The following is a 21,397-nucleotide window of genomic DNA, read 5'->3' as shown; positions in this document are numbered from 1 at the left end:
CCAGACCGAGCGGGAGGCGCCTTAAGGGCTATTTTTCAACTTCAAAGTACTGTAGTATAAAACAGATTTTAGAAGCCAGTGCTTACGGGAGAAAAGTAACCAAATCACTTCATGCTCTATTCTTAGCCTATCTAAAAGAGTTAAAAATCAGCAGTATGAGAAGAAACAACAGTAAGGCCCAAAGGCAGTATCTTATCTAGCTATGCTGCATTCTCCTTGCTGCCCATTCTCACATTGATTAAGATCTGATCACAGAGGTCATGGCAAACTTGCCTGCTCTCCCTAAGGGGAGTTACTTTCTTTTCCAAAGTTGCTGCTTTTCTACTTTTCTGAGAAATTGCAGAATATCTTCAGCAAGAAGCTCTGGTTCCTCCAGCGCTGCGAAGTGGCCCGCTCGGGGCATGTGGTGGACGGAGACGATGTTGAGGTACTTCTTGCAGGCCCAGGCCTGGAGGCAATGCCCGTAGGTACTTTTACAGGCAGCCTGGGAAGGAATAAAAGACTATTTCAACTGCTGAATTCAACAAGCAAGGGGAAGTTCCTTGGAAATTGCGTTCTTCCATGCCAGGGCACACTGCTTAGGTAATTAAAAGCTGACTTCCACATCCAAAATGTGTATACTAGACAACACTGCAGTTGGAGTTATAATTTTTGCACGCATTTARGATATTCTTTGCAAGGGCTGCAAGATATTAGCGCTGTGTGTACAAAAGTTAGAGCTCGAGAAGAGGGTGGGTGTCCCATTTCCTCATGCTGCACCCAAGGCTCAAGAGTTATGAACTGAGAAAAAAGCATCTAATTTGACAAGGGCTGGTAAGAGAGATTCACTGTGAAGATTACCACTAACGCCTGGTAAGCCTGTCAGAACAACGGGAGGGTGGGGTAGGGGAGGGATTATCTTGAGCTGCTACAAGAGGAGGAGGAAGGGGGGGGGGGGAAATGCAGTTAAAAAGTAAATCTAACTAGAGCAAACATTTTGAACTGTGAACCTGTGCCCTGTACAGCAATATCCATGGACTAAAGCTCTTGCTTGCAACTGGCACAAATGCACTCCACGAGCAGGGACAGGGGGGAAAAGCAACAGCATTCCAGGAGAAAGTATCCTATAAAGCAGCCTTTGACATGGTAACAAAAGCTCTAAATATCCCAAACACATAAAYAGCACTATCAGAAATGGCAGATTTTGACTTTATGAGGCATACAGGTTGTTGGGCACATGTACACTAGAGTCTGAAAGGTAGGCACCCAGTTTCACATTGCTCTTTGAGACTGCCCAGCTGTGCAGAAGCCCGCATGTCTCATCTCAACTAGGCAGAAACAGTGCACTATCCTGCCTATAGCACGGCCACCCCAGCTTAAGGAACTGAGTCACCTTCTTGGGAGCCTTGTTTCCCAGCTATGCAAGCACCCATCAGTGAGCTGTGGCTGCAGCTTCCTCAGAGCAGGGTTCAGCCTTCACTCCTACCCCAGCTGACCCAAGTGCACGCAACCAAGCTGCAGCCAGAAGTGTTCCTGCGCAGCACAAAGAGCAGCTTGGCTTTCAGGTGATGCAGTCTGTCAATATCCTAAAGTTCCAAAACACAGAACTTAAATCCTTCACGGAAAATGGCAATCTGTTTCCAGAAGAGGGACATCCCTACATGAACATAAACGTGGAATACAGGCATCAGCCACAGCTAACTTAATATGTGAAATAAACACCTGGACTACTTGCACTTGCRTTATCTTTATTTGGCTAATCCCAGAGTGGGATATCCTTAAGCYGTCTTGTTGGAGCCAGTGCTCCTTGCTGCTGCTTTGTGATTCCTACCACATTTCCAAGCACAGCCTTGCACATCACCCAGGAGCCCTGTCCTGTGAGGGAACCTCATGATGTAGCACTGCAGCATTCAGAAATTTGCAGCTTTGAAGGCCTATCAGCCATTGCAACATTAAGTTCAAGGCAAAATATTTCAAGAAGAAACTACTTACTTTTCGTGGTTCTGTGCGCCTTTTCCCTTCTGCACATTTTCTGTATAGACACGCACAGAGGAAACCATGCAGCCTGACACCCAGTAGATCATTACATTGGTGAGCAGATCAYCCAGCGTGAACTTCCTGAAAAAGGTCAGCCCAGAGAGATTGCTCAGTTAGAACTAAAYACCATTTTATATTTCTTTGGCAAGGACTTGGCTCTCGGGTTTGGTTGTACAAAGCAATTGTTACAGCAGAATTAGTTGAACAGATCCCCCACTGATAAGGAAGACAGTTGACCATAGCGGATATTACTTCTACCTCCTGCCTCTTTCTTCCAAGTGTGTTGGTGGCCAAATGAGCACGCTGAGACACAGACTGGAAAGTGGCATTTAAACTTGCACGGGGAGCATCCCACAGGTGCTTTGTGCTCCAGTGTAGCTGGCTATGCTGTCCCTGCACTGGTGGGCAGGAGAAGAGCACATGGAACAGCTTGTGGCATTTATTATTCATAAGCCCAAATGCTACCATAAGCTTTCCCTTGACACATCACAGGAACTTCACCAACACATTCCACAATGCATTTTTCATATCAAATCATTAGCTGCAYGCAGTGGAAATGTGCTAATCAAATCAATTTTCCTTGGACATTTTCCTAACATGACTGTCTTCTGTCAGATACCTCAGCACTTTTCAAAGAGGACATCAAAATCTCTAATTTCTGCCTCAAACCAAGAGTGACTTCATTAGCAAACATTAGCTAGATGAAGTAAGACTGATTAATTTAAATCAAGTAAACAGAGAATTAAGTATCAGTACTAAAATGAATCATGAGCTCTATTTCCCAGCTCTTTAATACAGAGCACATTTTCATTATTCTGTCCAAATGAGGTTCTTCCACCTAAATCAGCTTTTCTAATCCCCAGAAGTAACAGGACATATCTCTTCCAGGAGACCRACATGAGAATGGAGTAGTCAGCCTTCAGAGCCTAACTGCTCCTCTGTGTTTTGCAGTCCAACAGTGTCTTGTTTTGGTTTGTTTAAAAGGCGCTACAGGCTCCTTTTAAGATGGGGAYAGCCAGAACATTTATTTAGCTACAACTTGGGACTTAATCACATCACTCAAAAGTGCTTACTTCTCCAGTCCTCCATCTTCTAAACTACAGAATTCCGGATCAGTCCAAGTAGAAAATATCTCCAAGATAGCTGGCCAGTCCTACAGGAGAGTCATTCAAACCACAGCCTGAAAGAGAGGAGGAAAATTTAAAAATTGGAATATCCGCTATTKACCTCAGACTGTTTTAGAAGCTGCCCTTTTAATACAGAGCAGGCAACTTGTTATAAAGCTGTTCCAGCAGTTGTGTTAAATGCAGGGGGGAAAAAAAAGTATTAGAACAAGTCAGAGACTTTTATTGTTGAATCATAAACTGATAGTATCTGCAAACCAGGAGCTTCCATATTAGCTCACACAGTATGTTATTTAAAGTGATGTAACAGTATTGGATTTCTGCTGGTCTTTTTTTTTTTCTTTTAGTAAGCTAATAAGATTAGCTTGGCGTGCCAAGTAAGATTTGCTTCCATTAATGTGGAAGCTGTCATGTATTAACAGCATTACAGGACCAAACTCCACATGCCTACATATGTAAGAAGAGACCAGGAAGATTTCCTTCATTATCTCATGGAAAACCTTTTTAAGGATTATTAGAAAGTCATTAAGGACGAGCAAGGCTTTATTAAAAGGTTCATCTTGCACATTAGAAATAGCCAACTGCCTAATGTGGAACAAAGCTTAATATACCTTTTCTCATCTGTTTTGTTCGCCCAGAAGACCCACACCTGCTCTTGGAGCTTTGCTAATAGCCCTGTGCTGTCAAGTACAGGCACCATAAATCATCCCAGCTGCTCAGTTCTGGCTTAGGAAAAGCTCTTCCCAAAGAACAGTGTGTATTTAAGTCCCATCCATGCACCCCCCCAGTCCTCGCTCTGTGGTGCCTTGCAGTACAGCTAGCACAATTTCATTAATAATTACAAGCTAAACGTGGTAATTGCATTCCAGTTATCAAGTAATTAACATTTATAACTGAAATACCAAATGTAACAAAAAGTTAAATTTGGCACTCCCTCCAGATCTGCAGARCTAGACAAGCAATAATCAGTTCTCCTATACTTAACTGTGAAGGAAATGAGGAAGAGTGCATCAGTTTACAGATTGGAAAAACTGACACTGATCCTAGCAGCACTTCTGAGAGCACAGGCAAATTCCCAGACTTCTCAATCAACTGAAAGTGAACCCACACTCCATGCAAGTTTCCCAGGGAATAAGTGTAAAATCAGCTGCACAGAAGCCAATTTGATCGAAAGCCAAGTCTGAAGCAATCGCGAGCACGCTGTCAGCCAAAAGCCAGAGACGACTTCCGCGCTGAGCAGCCTGCTTCCACTGCCTGCCTGCGGCTCCCCTGCCACATCCCCTGGCTTGCAAGGTGGCCCTTTCCCAGCAGAAGCCTGGGGAAGGTGCTGGCAGCCTCCCTGGCCTTGCCTCTGCCACCTACGCTCTGCTCCCTTCTGCAGAGACCTCCCTTCTGCCACGTTCCTCATTCAGCTCCTGAAACTTGAACTCGCTGCTGCTTCACAGTCTGCTCTGACAAACCACAGATGACTGGTGGGGACAAGAATCAGCCAGAAAGCCACAGCAAAAGGAGCAAAGCTGGGTCTAGCCATCTGTCACCCACAGCTTCCCCATCTTCTCTTGAGGCATACAAGGAATTGAGAGACTAGAATCTTCCAGAGACTACAACTCAAAGCAAGACAAATTACTTAAAATCTATTTAGTTATCATCTTCTGAGCTAAGAAAACAGTTTCCTTAGCTGTGTCAAACCCCAGGGAGTGAACTCCTGCTGCACTAAACCAAGATATATTCACTATTCTTGAATCAGTGGCCTAGCAATGAGAGAAAACTAGATTTGATTTACTTTTCAGGTATTACTATCCCTGTAAATGATCTAGCTTGTATGCTGAGACAGCTAAAAGCTTCTTATAGTTTACATTATTTAAATGTGATCCATTCTCTGGGAAGAAATTATTCTCAGCATAGCTGATGTATTTGAAGTGGAATTGTGGTCCCTGGTGAAGAGGAAAAGTATTACATAAACTCTTTTATTTATGAAAACTGAAAATTAGGTCAGCAGCCTTTAGAGAATGCCAGGCACAGGACCCTCCACTCAGTTGAGATGTGCAGATTTCCCGTTTCTGCATGCAAGAGATGAGTTAAATACTACCCACAGATATGTATTCTCCGCTGATTTGCAGTGAAGAGGAGCATACCTTTAAAAATTTTCAAACTTTCCTACTTCAATTGGGGAAAAAACAGATTTTATGTACCTTTTAAGCAATGTGTTTTGTTTCTAGAGAACAAAAGTACAATTAAAATCAACAGAGCAAGTATTCTGAGCTTTAAATGTTTTGTTTGCTTTACCAAAAGTATCAGGCCTTGCAGCCTGTATGTGACCAAAGCAAGACTCCATCAAGAACCTGTAGACTCCTTTCTCCAAGAAGGGATACATCCGCTTAACATCTTCGTCCTGGAATCCAACGAGCCCTGGAAAATAGTGTCCCAGCAGAACGGAGAGCACATGGCTGAAGCCTAATGAAACTTGGACTAAATTTAAGTGAAGGCCTTTCATATTGCTAAAAATAAACACAGAAAAGAAAACACAAAATTCAGGAAGACTCTGACTCTAAAGCTATTATATTTAAAACGTTATTAACCAAATGGATACACTTAAATTCTGATCCTCTCGTTCCATTGCTGCTCGTTGCCTTAGCTGTACTTTGTAGTCTCGCCTTTCATGTGAAAGCAACAAGCCAAAGGGGCAGCCGGCAGTAATCAGCATGTCACTAGGCCACCAATCCTCCCCTCGCTACAAATACTGGTCCCACTCCAGACCTGGTCAGCAGCCATCACACAAGTGCTACGCAGTGATTGTCTTTTTTGGAAGAAGTTCTGTATCACTGCTTAGCACTGAGCACTGGAGACAGAAATTGCACAGTGCTCATGAGGACTTGGACAGGCATCTGAGGTGCATGAGCAATACTTTGCTATTTAGAGAGTAAAACAGCTTTGCACGCCAAGCATCCAGCAGTATGCCAAAGAGGTACTCACTTGGGAGCAATCTGGGCCAGACTGGTGCAGATGAGCCAGCCCCAGTCACCACCTTGTGCATAGAACTCAGTGAATCCCAGTCTGAGCATCAGTTCATAGAAGACAGAAGCTGCACTTACAGAATTAAAGTCTGTTAGAAAAGAAAAAAAAAAAAACATACTGCATTAACTCCTGCTATGCATTTATTCTCCCAGGAAAGGCAACAGCCAAGTTCCTAAGAAGCTACAAGTCTTCCTGGCCAGCGAGGTCCTTGTTAGGCCAAGGTAAGGTCCAGAGAATGAGCAGAAAGCAGGACAAAACACAGGACAAAGTCCAGTGCTCATTACAGGCTGCTCCTCTAGCCCCAGCAGACCTCCACGCACTCGCCCCACTGCGGGGTGGCTGGTCTCCCTGGGACCCAGGGCCGCACTCCAGCTGATGTGCCCAGCACTGCTGACACTGCCCTGGGAACRTGTTCCTGTCCTGCCATGAGTGGTGCTGGTTTAATGACAGCTGGACCCGAAGCATCAACCAGTACCGYGATCCTCCAGCAAAGGCAGCCCGCTTCCAGATGCACACGAGCAGCCCTGCCAGATCAGAACCATGGAAGTGGGGAAGAGCAAAGCCAATCCCTCCTCCCTCCCCACAAACCCCTCACCTACACACGCAGGTAGGAAGCTCAGCGACACCCTAAACGAGCTACTGAGCTCAGATGTTCCACACTGGGGAAGTGAGAGGAACCAGGACGGGCTGTTCTGCTACGAGGGGCTGCTCTGTCACTATGAGACCAAGCGCTGCATAAAGCTCAACCTCTTCCACACAGCCTACCTTTCTTGTGGGGGGCTTCGGAGAAGCCGTAGCCAGGGATAGATGGGCAAATGACTTCAAAAACGTGCTCAGCGCTGAGACCGTGGCTAGCAGGGTCCGTCAGAAGAGGGATAATCTTGTAAAACTCATAAAATGAGCCTGGCCAACCRTGAACCATTAATAATGGCTTTGCAGACTGGCCTACTGGCAGGCGAGGAGGCTTTACATGAACGAAATGGATATCGATACCTGTAAAAAAATAAAATAAATAATTCACATGCCCAATTTTATCACAACACTAAAACCAATCACAGAACCGAGGGAGTCGGAAGCCTTCTGGTGACTATGCAAACACCCCGCACCTCTGTGGATCCATTTACCCAAGGAACTTAAAGGACTTTATAATGGGCAATTAAGCACCACAGCAGCCAAATGAGGTAGGCATATTTCTGCTTTAGACTAAATTGGCAAATTAAGGCCTACAAGTGAAGCAATCTACTAACGGTAACACAGTGACTCAYGCAGCTCAAAAGGCAAAAGAGACAATTACATCATTTATTCCAAGTGGCTGAATATCACATGCCCTTAAATTTCACCCAAATATTCCTACGCAGAGCCTACCACAGCATTGCTTCCTAAAAGACATGCAATTATGGCTTGAAGGCATTGAGAAGCCACCACAGCCAGCAGCGCTCGTTTCGGGGGAAGTTAATCACTTTCCTTGTTTTGCGCAAGCCTTCTTTTGCATTGGAACATGTCTGGCTTCTGTCTCCACCATTGATCCTAATCTTGCAGCAAAAGGCATTTAAAAAGCCTTCAGTAAGCATTCCCTCCCTGTGGAGACCTCCTGCAATCAAGACATACATCTTAACTTTTGATAAGCTAATCAAGAATTTGAGGGGGGAAAAAAATGCCTTGCTAAAAGAGATTTAACAGCTTGATTTTATGGTTCTTTTCTACTGTTTGTCCAGAGTGTTCAGTATCCTTCTGAGTAAGACAAAATGGGAAACCATATTCTAGAGCCATTCCTTCACTGTTAAATAAAAGGTAAGAATTGCAGTTGTGTTTCCTGTGTGAGCTGTATGATATATAAACAGTGTCACGCCAGGAGTTCCTGGTGAGCTGCTTATTCTCAGACCTGCTCAAGGCTCTGCTTTCCACAATACAATAATTCGCTCTAGCAGCAGGGCCTGCATGCCTCACTTTTTGATACATACATAAACACGTCTTTCTTGCAGCAGCTCCAGCTCACCAACAATCCCAGCCTCTCTCACTGACTGAGATTTCCCCATCCTTACATACAATCCTGTGAATTCTGCATTCTCTTGGAAATGTGCAGTGCTGACMGAAGTTAAGACTCTGACCTTTCACATGTTAACTTTGTCTTATCATGGCCTCCGTGCATCTCTAATGATTCTTAATGCCAAAACCTCTCCTTATATTGCTATCTCCATGCATTCCCCCAGGTTCCTTTTCCTTTCTCATGTCTCAGACAACACACCGTTTTCCTTTTTGAGGGAGGACTCTGTGTTTTGTCTTGTTTGACACTGTTGCTTACGTTTGAAACTTTGGTGTCTACCTCTATATTACAGAATTATGGAATGGTTGAGGTTGGAAGAGACCTCTAGAGATCCTCTAGTCCAACCCTCTGCACACGCAGGGTCACCTAGAGCACGTGGCACAGGGTGGCATCAAGGCAGGTTTGGAGGACCTCCAAAGAAGGAGACTCCACAATCTCTCTGGGCTCTCTATATAACAATCCTTCATTTATTGTCACAGATCTATTSTATGTATTACAGACAGCTGCTTCATGTCAAATAACATGCATGTATGGGCTCTAGTAACACTAAAATAGTAGACCAAGCTTGAATTTTTGCATGATAGCATACAAGTTAGGGAACATGGATACATCCTAAGATCCAGGCTTCCAAATGCCTGTGCTTGGCTCCTGCCAGCTGATGACCCGTCCATGCACAGARGGATTCCACATGTCCTCCCTCTTCCTATTTCAGTTGTGACAGGGAAGTTTTTCACCTCTGCTGCAGCATTCATACTATGGAGACCTCTTGTAGACAAGATTAATGATCACCGTTTACTTATTTTTAATGGAAAAAGCCACACACCTTGAATTTTAGTTTTGAAGTGTGGGTATTTATTGAGAACTTTGACTTGTTTCTTCCAGTTGAACTGATTCTTCCAATAGGAGACAACCTTCTTGAGATATACTGAATTAATCCCATACTGGAAACAACTGTTCTCCAGTGGCTCAGTGAATCGAGCTTGGTCGAGTCTCCTAAATAAGTCCTAAAGGAAAAAACAAAGAAGGAAAGAGATGCTACAAGCATTTATAACTTTAATCACTAGTTTTTGCAAAAATTTATTTAGAAAGAAGAGTTTACTACTGATGGATGATGACTCAATATTGTTGCAATACTACAATATAGTATTGTGAATTTCAAAAAATCTGTAGATTAGTAATCTAACTTTGTGTGCAGTGCAAAGGAAATCATATTTATTACAGATCAATGTCCATTTATATCACTAAGGAGAACAAACGAAGCATTAAAAAATGGGAAAAAAATCAGGCTTCACAGAGAAAGCAATCCATTATAACTGAATAACATGGGCAATCCCCTGAGTACTGTTCAAATCATTATTCCTGACGGGTCTAGGAAATTGCACAAGCCCCGATTAAACACACAATCAACAGCTTTGCTAGCTAACAAATTCTGCAACCTAAGTATTTCTGCCATTTTTGCACCATGATGTTAGCGCTGACCAAAGGAATACATCAATTAGAGAAGAACTACCATTTGAGCATTTAAAAGTTGCAGCAGTCTTTAGCTGCAGACAGAAGGCACTCAAGAAAACAAAATATTTGTATCTGCCTTTGAAAGAAATAAAGACATTATTATTATTATTACGGGCTATACAGTCAGCCTGAGCAAGGGCTATCTATCCATTCAAACTTATCTCTAAACTAATAGAAAATCATTTCCCACTCCCACCTGTTGGTGATTCCTTGTTTTTACAGAAGTAGATATTGGTTCAGTTTAAAAACTACTTCCATACAAGTTCCACATTTACTTGGTCATTTCATACTTCTCTCTCCCCTGTATAGAAACATGCTTACACTCAGCTCTTCCTCGATAGTTTCCACCTTAAATGGTCGAATAGCTGCATCTTCTTCAGTGTCAGGCTTTTGTCCCCTGCCCCACCATCCCTCTTTAAAGGGTAAAGTGTCTTGTTTCTTCTTGGAAAGGAAGTAATAGTAGATGACTGTCCCCACAATCAGGGTCACAAGTATGCCAAGCAGCATAATGCCTGCAGAAGAAGAACCAAACGCTGGTGAGCTAAATASGATAGTTGAGAAACATGTGACATACTTCCAAAAATACAAAAGCTTAGTCATTTTTTAAGATGGGATTTGATCTACATATTTAAGTTTCACTGATCACACTCAGGACATCAATTCTTTGCATTTATATAGAATAGACAAATCAGACTTTGCAGATTTCACTGCAAATCAGACAAATAGGTTGTGTTAGCAAGATATTGATTACATTGTATATTTTTGCATTATGGATRCTGTGTGCTCCATGTTGGTGGTGGCATTTTGTTGCCTAGGCCACAAACTGACATCTCTAGAGGCATCATACTGTTACAGCATTTGGTCAGCATTGAATTTTGGGGGAGACTCCACATCCACAGAATTAGTTCTTCAGCTTGCCCATTTCCCCACGATGTGAACAGCAGGCAGAGCAAAGGCTCTAGATCTCAGAGGCCCCAGTTCCTTCTGGTGCACTACCCAAGAGCAGAGCGTGAGGGCAGACGCGTCCAGCCTCCACGTCAGCCTGGGAACCAGGGGCAGGAGGGAATATTTGCACAGTAGTCAACATTGGTGCAAAGGGTAAAAACAACTTCTCTTTCCTTGGCCCTCTGAACCCTTTAAAAAGAAAACAAAAGAGGGCATACATGCCCTATTGCTTCCAAAACACCCTGCAAGAGACAAAAATCAGCCTGAAATCAATTTTGAATATTTTTGAACTGCTTCATGCTACAAGTAGAACAAAAATCAGATTCGCTTTAATAATTAATGTTTTCAAGATTCCCTTCAAGTATGAGAAATGTTTGGATTGTGGTTTGCGGAACAGGGTTATCATCACGTTAATACATTATTTTAAAGAATGCTGTATTTCCCACAACTATATGCTAGGGGAACTGCTAAAACTCTAAACATCGCTACCCTCTTTTGTAGTGCACGCAGTGCTTAGGACACAGCTGTCCGCATTTTCTCCAGAGCTGGAAGATTTTGTTGTTTTGTTTTTATTCCAGCACAGTAATCTGATGCCCTGAAATCGCTGTAAGGACTAAATAAAATAGTCAGTGAAGAGAATGGACCAAATTCATCCCTGGATCAAAGCAAGAATTCCGACACAAGCTACTGGCAGTTTACGTAGTTATAACAGGAGTAAAGCAGACCCATATCACAGAATCACAGAATGGCTGAGATTGGAAGGGACCTCTAGAGATCATCTAGTCAACCTCCCTGCTCCAGCAGGGACACCCGGAGCACGGGGCACAGGGCGGCATCCAGGCGGGTTTGGAAGATCTCCAGAGAAGGAGACTCCACAGCCTCCCTGGGCAGCCTGTTCCAGGGCTCTGTCACCCTCACAGCAAAGAAGTTCCTCCTCACATGGAGATGGAACTGCCTGGGTTTCAACTTATACCCATTGCCCCTTATCCTGTCACTGGCCTCCAATGAGAAGAGCTTGGCCCCTTCCTCCCTACATTCCCCTTCATGTACTTGTACATGTTAATCATATCCCCTCTCAGCCTTCTCATCTCCAAGCTAAACAGGCCCAACTCACTCAGTCTCTCCTCATATGAGAGATGTTCCAGTCCCTTAATGATCTTTGTCGCTCTCCACTGGACCTTCTGAGCTCCACGTCCCTCCTATACTGGGGTGCCCAGAACTGMACACARYAYTCCAGGTGCRGCCTCACCAGAGCTGAGGAGAGGGGCAGAATCACCTCCCTTGACCTGCTGGCAACACTCCTCCTGATGCAGGCCAGGATCCCATTGGCCTTCTTGGTCACGAGGACACACTGCTCACTCATGGTTAACTTGCTGTCAACCAGGACTCCCAGCTCTCTCTCCRTSGAGCTGCTCTCCAGCAGGTCGACCCCTAATCTGTACTGATGCCTGGGGTTATTCCTCCCCAGGTGCAGGACCCTGCACTTGTCCTTATTGAACCTCAGGAGGTTCCTCTCTGCCCAACTCTCCARCCTGTCCAGGTCCCTCTGAATGGCAGCACAGCCCTCCAGAGTGTCGGCCACTCCACCCAGCTTGGTGTCGTCTGCAAACTTGCTCAGGGTGCACTCCGTGCCCTCATCTAGGTCATTGATGAACAAGTTGAACAGCACTGGGCCCAGTACTGACCCCTGGGGGACATCACTGGCCACAGGCCTCCAGTTAGACTTGGCCCTATTTATTACCACCCTCTGAGCTCTGCCATCCAGGCAGTTCTCAATCCACCTCACTGTGCACTCATCCAGACCACTCTCCCGGAGCTTCCGTATGAAGATATCATGGGAGACGGTGTAGAAAGCCTTGCTCAACTCAAAGTAGACAACATCCACGGCTCTCCCCTCATTCAGCTGGCCAGTCATCCCATCATAGAAGGTTATAAGGTTCATCAGACATGACTTCCCCTTGGTAAATCCATGCTGACTACTCCTCAACACCTTCTCCTTTGTATGCCTGGAGATGCTCTCTAGGATGAGCTGCTCCATCACCTTTCCAGGGACAGAGGTGAGGCTGACCGGCCTGTAATTGCCCGGCTCCTCCCTCTTGCCCTTTCTGTAGACTGGAGTGACATTGGTCTCTTCTAGCCCTCCAGCACCTCCCCTGCTCTCCAGGACCTCTCGAAGATGATGGAGAGAGGCTGAGCAATAACCTCGGCCAGTTCCCTCAGCACTCTTGGGTGCATCCCATTGGGGCCCACAGATTTTTGGGTGGCCAGTTTGTCTAAGTGATCCCTAACCCAATCTTCTCAACTAGCAGAAGGTCTTCCTCTCGCCCATTTATATCTCTTTCACCTGAGCCCTGCAGTTCACGGGGAGTGGTCTCAGCAGTAAAGACAAACGCAAAGAAGGCATTTAGTTAACTCTGCCTTCTCGGCATCCTCCGTCACCAAGGCCCCCTCCCCATTCAGCAGTGCACTAACATTTTCCCGCATCTTCCTCTTGCTCCTGACATAGAAACCCTTCCTGTTGTCCCTGACATGCCTCGCCAACTCTAACTCCACACTGGCCTTGGCCTTCCTCGTTGCGCATTTGCATTCTCTGATAAGGCACCTATATTCTTCCCACGTGGCCTGGCCCTTCTTCCACATGCTGTACGCTCTTTTTTTTTTCTCATTAACTTTGCCTAGCAGCTTGTGTGATCTTGCCCAGTATCTTGTAGGATCTGTCTGACAAGATATACTGTAGTCCATCTCTTTGGCTACTTTTCAGAATTGCACTGCTAAATAAGCACTACCGAAATATCAGTAGAGAAGCTGGACCCTACTGAGACAAGACTCCAAGCTACACAAATACACTGCTCATGCAGCGAAGCACCACAGCCTTGCAAAGTGGCTCGAGATTCCTTAACCCACACAGACTGCAGAGTGGGAACAAGAGACCCTGGAAGAATGGGATCTGCTTACCAGTTTCACTGGTCTTTTAGAATTATTGCTGTCATTGGAGAAAGTGCTGATTTTCCCCCGAGTCCTGTGTCTGAAGCACAAAACAAACATCCCTCTAGTCCCACCATATTCAAGCCCTGATTTATCCCAGAATTTTGTCCAGTTTAAGCCTCAAAACATACACCATTACAGTCTAAAAGCTTCCATTTCACTGCAAAGCAGAACAGGAGGGGGTTTTAGAAACCTCGAAGCACTCTACATAATAACTAATACTTACCGTGGTATTTAACAGATAGTGTTTCTATTCCTGAGTCACAGAGAAGCAGCAGCAACTTCTCTCGAACTGCCAGCCCAATTCAAGATTACAAAGGCTGGCCAGCATAGCTCTCAACGCTTAACCTAGGAAAATTCAAACCTTTGGCCAACTTCAGCATGTTACCAAAGGTCCCGTATGAAGAGTTGTGCCAAGATTCCCATTTCAGCCTAGCTAAACTCAGCTATAAGTCACAGGAGTGCCCAGGGCTACTGGATTTCCCCCAGCTGGACTCAGTGAGACCAGAAGTTTGGGAGCAGCACGAGGCAAGCGCGTGCAAACAGGCACATTTTGCATTTGCCAACGAGCGTGCGTGCAAAGAACTCATTACGTGAAAACAGGCAAAGTTGCACATTTTGACAATTAATATCAAATGTATTGTAGGATGAGTTCATTTACAGACCAGCAGTAAGTGCCGAAATTAATTTCCGGCCTCAACAAAGTTCCATCTCTTACTGCAGAGGACTGAGATGGGTGACAAATCACTTCGTCCAAACCATCATCTTTGTCTGGAAAGACGTCACCTCCAGTATTCTTCGGATTATGTCTTTCTAAAGGAGATCCCAGGTTGCTCTCTATAGTCGACGTGTTTCAGTTCCCTTGTAAGTGACTGCACAGCCCCTTGTCATTTCCGTAGGGAAGAACACAGAGGCCTTGGCTGCTGTGACAGAGAAGTCATTAGCCACATTAGTCTCCTGTTCCACACTTCTCCTGCTGCAGCAATACAGCAGCACAACTGTGGAAGAAGGAACAGATACAAAAAAAAAAAAAAAAAAAAAAAAAATCTGTGCATGCAATTTGCAGAGATAGAAAGAATAAAGTGGTGTGTTTATTCTCTAAGGTCTCCTGATGCAACAGGGCAGGCATGTTGCTTCTAAGAGCCACAACTTCAAAGGGAGTTTTGTTTTGTTTAAGTGACCAAAGCCAAGACCTTAGAAAGAAATTTTCCATTTATCCCATGGTCAAGTACTTAAAGCCCCAGGACTTGCTGTTCCCCGGGGTGGATATTGTTTGTGGATAAGCGTTGACACGATGCATGATATTTCTCCATAAATAGTCTGAGAAAGAATGTTTTCATTTTGCTACTTTAAAAGTATGTTTTAAAAGAAAAAAAAATGTTAAATTGTGACAGACTAGTAAAGTACCCCAAAATTAGCTCCTCTTGAAGGAAGCAAAGTGCTTTTCAAGAAACTGCCGATGTTTTAAAGCTCCCAAACCAAAGAAATTCAAAACGTTCCTACAGGATCTTACCACTCCTGTGGAAAGTGGTCTTACGTTTCAGCATTTTTTGCACTTTGATTTGCACTTTTCTCCACCTGTGCATTAATAACAGACTGAACAGCTCCACAGGAATACAGCAACCGTCATTAACATCAAAGCTCTGTCCTGCCTCAGGCTGTCTCCATTAGCATCCAGAGAACAGTGCTATGTATTTTTAAGAGCAGTTATCCATAAAATAACCTAAGGGCAGAACTCCCATCTCATTCCACTAGGAACTGCCCACCTGTGCCCTGCAACATGAGAATCCTTTTCAAATGTGTTATTGGAGAAATAAGCAACTGGAAAGATTTTGAATCTAACATTTAGCAATCTCTCTTTTTCCGAATCAAACCCTATATACCCCCTGGGTTGGATGGCTTCAGTGACACGCAGCACCCAGAAGCCCAAGTGGTGCTATCAAACCACAGCAGCCCAAAACTGCTAGCGTATGGATGACACAGAAGCTCTAAGGGACCATGCTGCTTTCCGACACGTGCCAAAGATTATCTTTAGAGTTAATAACATTTTATCTCTCAGGCTGGTTTACTAGCAGATCACAAAGTAGTTCAGAGCACTTACCGCACTCTGACACTGTTAGATAAGAGCTTTATTGATTAATAATTACCCTATGAGAGAAATAATGGCTCAATTTGGAAGTGATGTTTCACTTTATTTTTGTTCTGTTACATAAACTTTCTGACTAAGATTTACTGGAAACGCACCCTTCTGCTGCAGTGCCTTTGTTTTCCAGATCTGGTTTGTTTGGAGAGCAGCAATTGCAGCTTACTCTTCCCAGSAGGCCTGAAAGTAAAAGCAGCCCCTTGAAGGTCTTCAGAACCTCCTGGCCTCTAACAGGGTCCCTTAGGACAGTCTGGAGGGGACCAAGCCACAGCACAGTCCCAGAAGCTGCCCAGCATTCTGTGTCCTGCCACCTCTGGGCACCATGTTTTGTCTCTGCGTAACACACGAAACACATGAAAAAACATGAGGTCAGGAYGCTTGTGTATAAAAAACTTCCTAACTGCCTTGTTCATGGAACRTTATGACAGGTTTCAGAATAGCAGAGCAATGTCAAACTTGCTCTGTTGGCAACAAATCATTTCTCCCAGGYGAGCACAAAATGATTGTATCATTTTGAAGGAAACAGAGAGTTGAGCACCAGATAAAACAAAGCTTCCCACACCAGGAAGTAAATGAAAGGCAGGAAATACAAACCCRAGAGCTCTGTCCTCTCCCGATAAGAAATGCACCATTTGTGATAGTGCTGCTGCATGGAGGTGGTGCACAATGGCAGCTCCAAAGCAGGAGGAACAGATTGTATTAGGCTGCTCCACAATCTGATCTGAGATTGCTCCCTATCCAGAGGCAGCCGGCACAATAGGAACCCAACAGGAAGAGCCAACAGGAACAACCAAGAGAGAGMTGATTTACAGCTCTGGGAGCACCCATAAGTTTTGCTTATGGCAGCTAAATCCCTGATGCAGTTYATCTGGGGGGGATTGAGTATCTAGACTGAATTTCTGTATTCTCACCTAGATTTCTCTGTAGAATTCAAGTGCAGTGAATAGGTCAGTACTAGACAGAAATCTCGCAGGCAGTTAGACCCGAACTTAGCTGAGCATAAACAAAAAGAATCGTGGGCCTAAGTTCACTCTTCCCCATTTTGCCTCCCTCGGAGGGCGTATTCAAGCTTTGACCCCCAGCAGCTGCACATCTCCCAGTGCCATTAAAGTATCGCATGCCACACTTGTAAAGAGGAAGTTACTCAAGCTGAAAGAATGCAGACTTAGGCMACATGACTTGTCGTTTCAAATCCATGCCCCTCACATTCTTATGTGCTGCTTAAGAGTGTCTCATTTTTCTCTATTTTGCTTATTTTGCCTCTGCTTGCCGCTCCTACCCCAAGCTGAGAGAGACAAGGATAATATGCCAGCAYAGAGTTTAAGAAATGCTACATACCCACTGTCCAGCCAGCTACGTGATACAACAGAGGAAATAAAATAGGCTCCAAAAAACATCTAGGGCTTTACTTCAACATTTAATTTCTGAAAAGAAATTAYGAATAGCACATTGTTCTGTTTTGCCTTCCAGAGTTTCTAGCAATAATGAGTTAAATCCCCTTATCCTATGCCAATATCTTCAAGTTATGATGGGGAGTAAAGACATGCAGGTGAATTCAGAGGTCGATATTGCAGAGAAGGAGATGCCATTGAGGTAACTGTTCCACAGACCATAAGGGAAATTGAGGTCCTATTTTCAACATCACCAGGTTGCTCTCAGGTTATTTTCCTCCCATCTGATATTATTATCACCAGCCTCTTGCCCAGTCTGATCTCTAGATAAGGCTCAGATTTATCTCATACTGGATGGTGATACAGGCAGARCACAGATACTTCTGTTTACAGTGTATTTTTCCTTTCATCTAATCCTTTAAGAGTCTTTCACCAAATCAGAGAGGGAAGATCTTCTTCAACTAGCAGCTTTATAGGCTTTTTGTATTATCAGTGTGAGAAAACTGTGTCATTATAGCTTTTAATTATTAACGTATGCAGAATTGATAGTGACACAGCACAGCAACAAAAAGAATGCAAACATGGTTTGAAAACGTGCACTTCAAAGTACTAAGAACAAAGTACACGACAATCTTTCAGTTCAAGGTAGGTGAAAACGATGAACATAAAGATTTCCAGAAGAAATTTCTGGCAGCTTGCTGAGCAGCAGCAAGATGATGCGCACATTGTAAATATAAATCAGGATAATGATTCCCAACAGTGAGGGCAGCATGAACAAAAGTCAAATATATTTGAGATTTTTTTAAAAAGTTTGTTTTTCTTTTTTTAATAATTGTGACTATGGGAATGGAACTGAAACTTGTTACCTTCCTAAGAAGACTTCATTCGCAACAAGAAAAGGAACTTTACATGATGAGAGAGGAGGGGAACAGATGGTAGTCGTCATTTTCTGTCAAATACTGCAACACCAAAAGGATGTGCCAGAGTAAACATGTAACAAGAACAATTCTTGCTATTTCATCTCTCTCTTAATAACCACTAAATACTTAAGTTCCATTTGGATTTAAAGAAGCCTAGAAGTGTGCTACCTTTATCCACCACTTCAGAGTAATTAACACTCAAGATACAGTAGGCAAGAGAACTGTGTTCTTCAATGGAGCTTCAATTTGATATTGATTCATAATATGTGGCCATTGAAACTGAAAGATTCACCTTCCATTAGCCTGTAAAGCATAACCAGGGTACAGATGTGATGGACAGTCAGGATATACAGGACAAAGTGATAGTGAGAGTTACGTGCCTTCATTGCAAAGCTCAAAAGGAAATTTAAAATACCTGCTGCTCGGTACAAGAAATATGACAAGAACTGCTTGAATTAGAGGAAATTAAAAAAAAAAAGATAAATAAAAGAAGTTTGCTCAGCCTATGCTAGTCTTGGGCTGTTTACTGGGTTTAAACTAATCATCTCCAATAGAGATGCTTCAAAACAGGAATGCTGGAGGCCTGTTAGCTTTTCTAAGGAGGAAGGCAGAACTCAGCTCCTGTTACCCACCCCAGCAGCACAAACTCTCCATCAGTGAACATGGACACAGATGATCTCCTCCTCCTCCTCCTCCTCCCAACGAACACGTCACAAAACAGCACCATGCAGCCCTGCAAAGAGCAGCCAGCAAAGCTTGGCTGGAGCGAGGCCCACGGGAACATTCCCAGCGGTGCCAATGAGAGTGCTCTCAGTAACTCAGTAACTGCAGAGTGCACTTGAGTGCAGATACACTGATAAGGCTGTATAAAAAAATTAAAAAATTAAAAAAAAAAAMCAACTAAAGTAAAGCTATTCACATCTCATTGTGAGCTAGCTGCCCTGCCCTGTCTAGCATGGCCAAGACATTAAAGCCAATGCTATTTTAGAAAGTAGATACCCATTTTTACATACAAGGATGCTTTTAATTAAAGATAATGTGTTCAGAGGAAGAATCCGGAACCTTTTTCAGTAGCATTATTCAAAAGGGAAAAACTATTCTCAGCATTAATTATAAGCAGATCCTTTGGTGTCTTTGAAGAGGGAATAAAAAGATGCTCTATTTTCCAAGTGACATCTCTTTGGAGACTCACACAGTAACTAGAGCTCTATTTGCCACATCTGGACCCTGCACATTTAGAAAAGGGCTGCCCTCATTTGGGTGTGCTGCGGGGCCAAAACACCCTCGCAGGCTCAGGCATCCAGAGCTTCCTCCCCGTAAAAGTTARGGCTTTACCTCCACACGTCTGGCGACAGGATCTCAACACTCCAACGATAATCCAAGGAAAACATATGGGAATGGGTAAGCTAATCAATTCCGGTTGCCTACAGCTGGAAGCTGTCTTTCACTTAACACCACCTTTTCCTGCTTGGCTACTTCACCTACAAACTATTTGACAAACAATTACTAAGAAACGAGGTTTTCTGGGACCATTCAGGAACTACTAGCCCAAACCTTTTTATTTACCTGTTGTAACTAATTAGAACAAATTGGCCATGTGTATGTTACTGAGAGGTCTGAACTTGTTGCTCAGTGCTTACCAGAACACTGCAGTGCTGTGTCGGGAAAATACTAGAGGCGTCTGAAAGCTTTGTGGCAATGCTCACTGCATACATGAGCAGACTGAAAAGATGCTACCTTGCAGAATGATTACCTACAAGAAACATAACAGATCACAGAGAGAGGGGGAAAAAAAAGCCTTAAAAAACTTAATAACCCAAAATTTATTTGGGGCACTTCTTCCAGACAAATTGCATGCAAAATTCTAGCTGCAAAATTTACTGGATTCAGTAAATCCTCACTGATTTACTTCAGCATCATGGTAGCCTCTGTTTACCAAAATGCTTTAAGCAAACGCATACGTGCAGGTTTCTATACCCAAATTCAGACTGGAAAAATGTAGATCCAAGGGTCATGAGCCTGACATTGCACCAGGCTCTTCCCCACCTAGAACCTGTTAGACAAGGATCTAACCCTCATCCTTGGACAACTTTAGCCACAGGGGATTGATTCTTAAAGCCGCCTAGTTGCTTTTGGTGCCCATCCTCATTGATCTGCAGCATACATTTGCAATTTGTGCACTTGAGTCTCCATTTTAGCTTACTTCAGGTAGGGGCAGTATGCATTTCAGAGGGAAAGCACTGGCATCTCCAAAGAAAACTGACAGTCAAAACTGTTAATGCTGCATTTGTACTGCATTAAAAAAAAAATTGGACTGTAGCTTCTAAGACTGATCCTATCTCACTGGTTGAATTACAGTAACTAGACGGGTTTTCTTGTTTTGGATAAGGCCACTCTATGAAAAGAAGGGAGGAAAGTAGAGCCTATTTTGATGGAACTAGAAAATTAACCAATGCAGCTGACTGGGATATGCTTTAATTGCAAGGCAACAGCAACAAAGTCAAAATTCAAATAAAATTCTCACAAACTGAGCTAAATTTAAGGAGCAAGTGTGTCAGTTCTCTGACTCTGTGCAGAGTGCTCGGTTATGTGACAAAGTGTGGTCAGGAAATGCAGAAGCGCAGCTTCCCTCACCCCAAAACACTCGCTCAGCACAGAGGGCTGCATATACCCACCCGCTCAGTGCTCACATTTGGAAAACGACCCATGAGACAAAAAAAAAAAAAAAAGACTCTGAATTTCAAATCCCCTTTGGAGGGGAGTTAAAAGGAGGTGGGGGGGAGAAGAGAGGAAAAAGAAAGCAAAGCAGATAGTCACATACCTGGCAATGATTGAGGCCGTTTATTCTAACTGAACTAAGGCCCTGGCCAGATTCCTCACTTGCCAGCAAAAGGGTTGTTTGAAGCCCTGTTATTTACTAGCAGCAAGGAGGGCTCGCCAGCCGCCTTGGGCTGAGCCCAGAAGCCCCCTTCGGGATGGGGTTCCCTCACAAAAGCCCAGTAGAAAACACAATAAAAAAAGAAAACCAAGGGAAAACAGGACACTGATGAGGATGAAGAGCCGCCCGCACCTGCTCCACACGCTGCCTTCCCGCCCTCGTGGCCGCCGCGCTGCTGCTTAACGGGCGGCCGCCCTCGCCGCGCTCCTGCTCCGCACTGCAGAGACACCAGCGCGAGCTCGGGTAACGGCCGCGCGCGGGTAACGGCCGCCGCGTAACGGCCGCCGCGTAACGGCCGCCGCGTAACGGCCGCGCGCGCGTAACGGCTGCCCCGGGCCGCGCCCCTCCCGCCTCAGCTGCCCCT

The 21,397-nt window shown here is 44.2% G+C and overlaps 1 protein-coding gene across 1 annotated transcript; it reads right to left on the bottom strand.

Annotated features, from left to right (window-relative positions):
* Positions 1-206: 206 nt before the first annotated feature.
* EPHX1 (epoxide hydrolase 1) lies at positions 207-20,960 on the bottom strand. The gene is given in 11 exon segments (XM_026033797.1): positions 207-453; positions 456-484; positions 1,972-2,097; positions 3,090-3,155; positions 3,157-3,196; positions 5,427-5,638; positions 6,114-6,243; positions 6,921-7,148; positions 9,023-9,203; positions 10,033-10,223; positions 20,917-20,960. Coding segments are annotated over 10 exon segments (1,359 nt in total). The 5' UTR covers positions 10,219-10,223; positions 20,917-20,960; the 3' UTR covers positions 207-292.
* Between the last annotated feature and the right edge of the window lie 437 nt (positions 20,961-21,397).

Source organism: Nothoprocta perdicaria, unplaced genomic scaffold (assembly GCF_003342845.1).
Source record: "Nothoprocta perdicaria isolate Ctin4 unplaced genomic scaffold, notPer1 scaffold_133, whole genome shotgun sequence".
NCBI classification, from domain to species: domain Eukaryota; kingdom Metazoa; phylum Chordata; class Aves; order Tinamiformes; family Tinamidae; genus Nothoprocta; species Nothoprocta perdicaria.
Note: the sequence above shows the minus strand (reverse complement) of the source record. Positions and strands in the feature narration are given on the sequence as shown.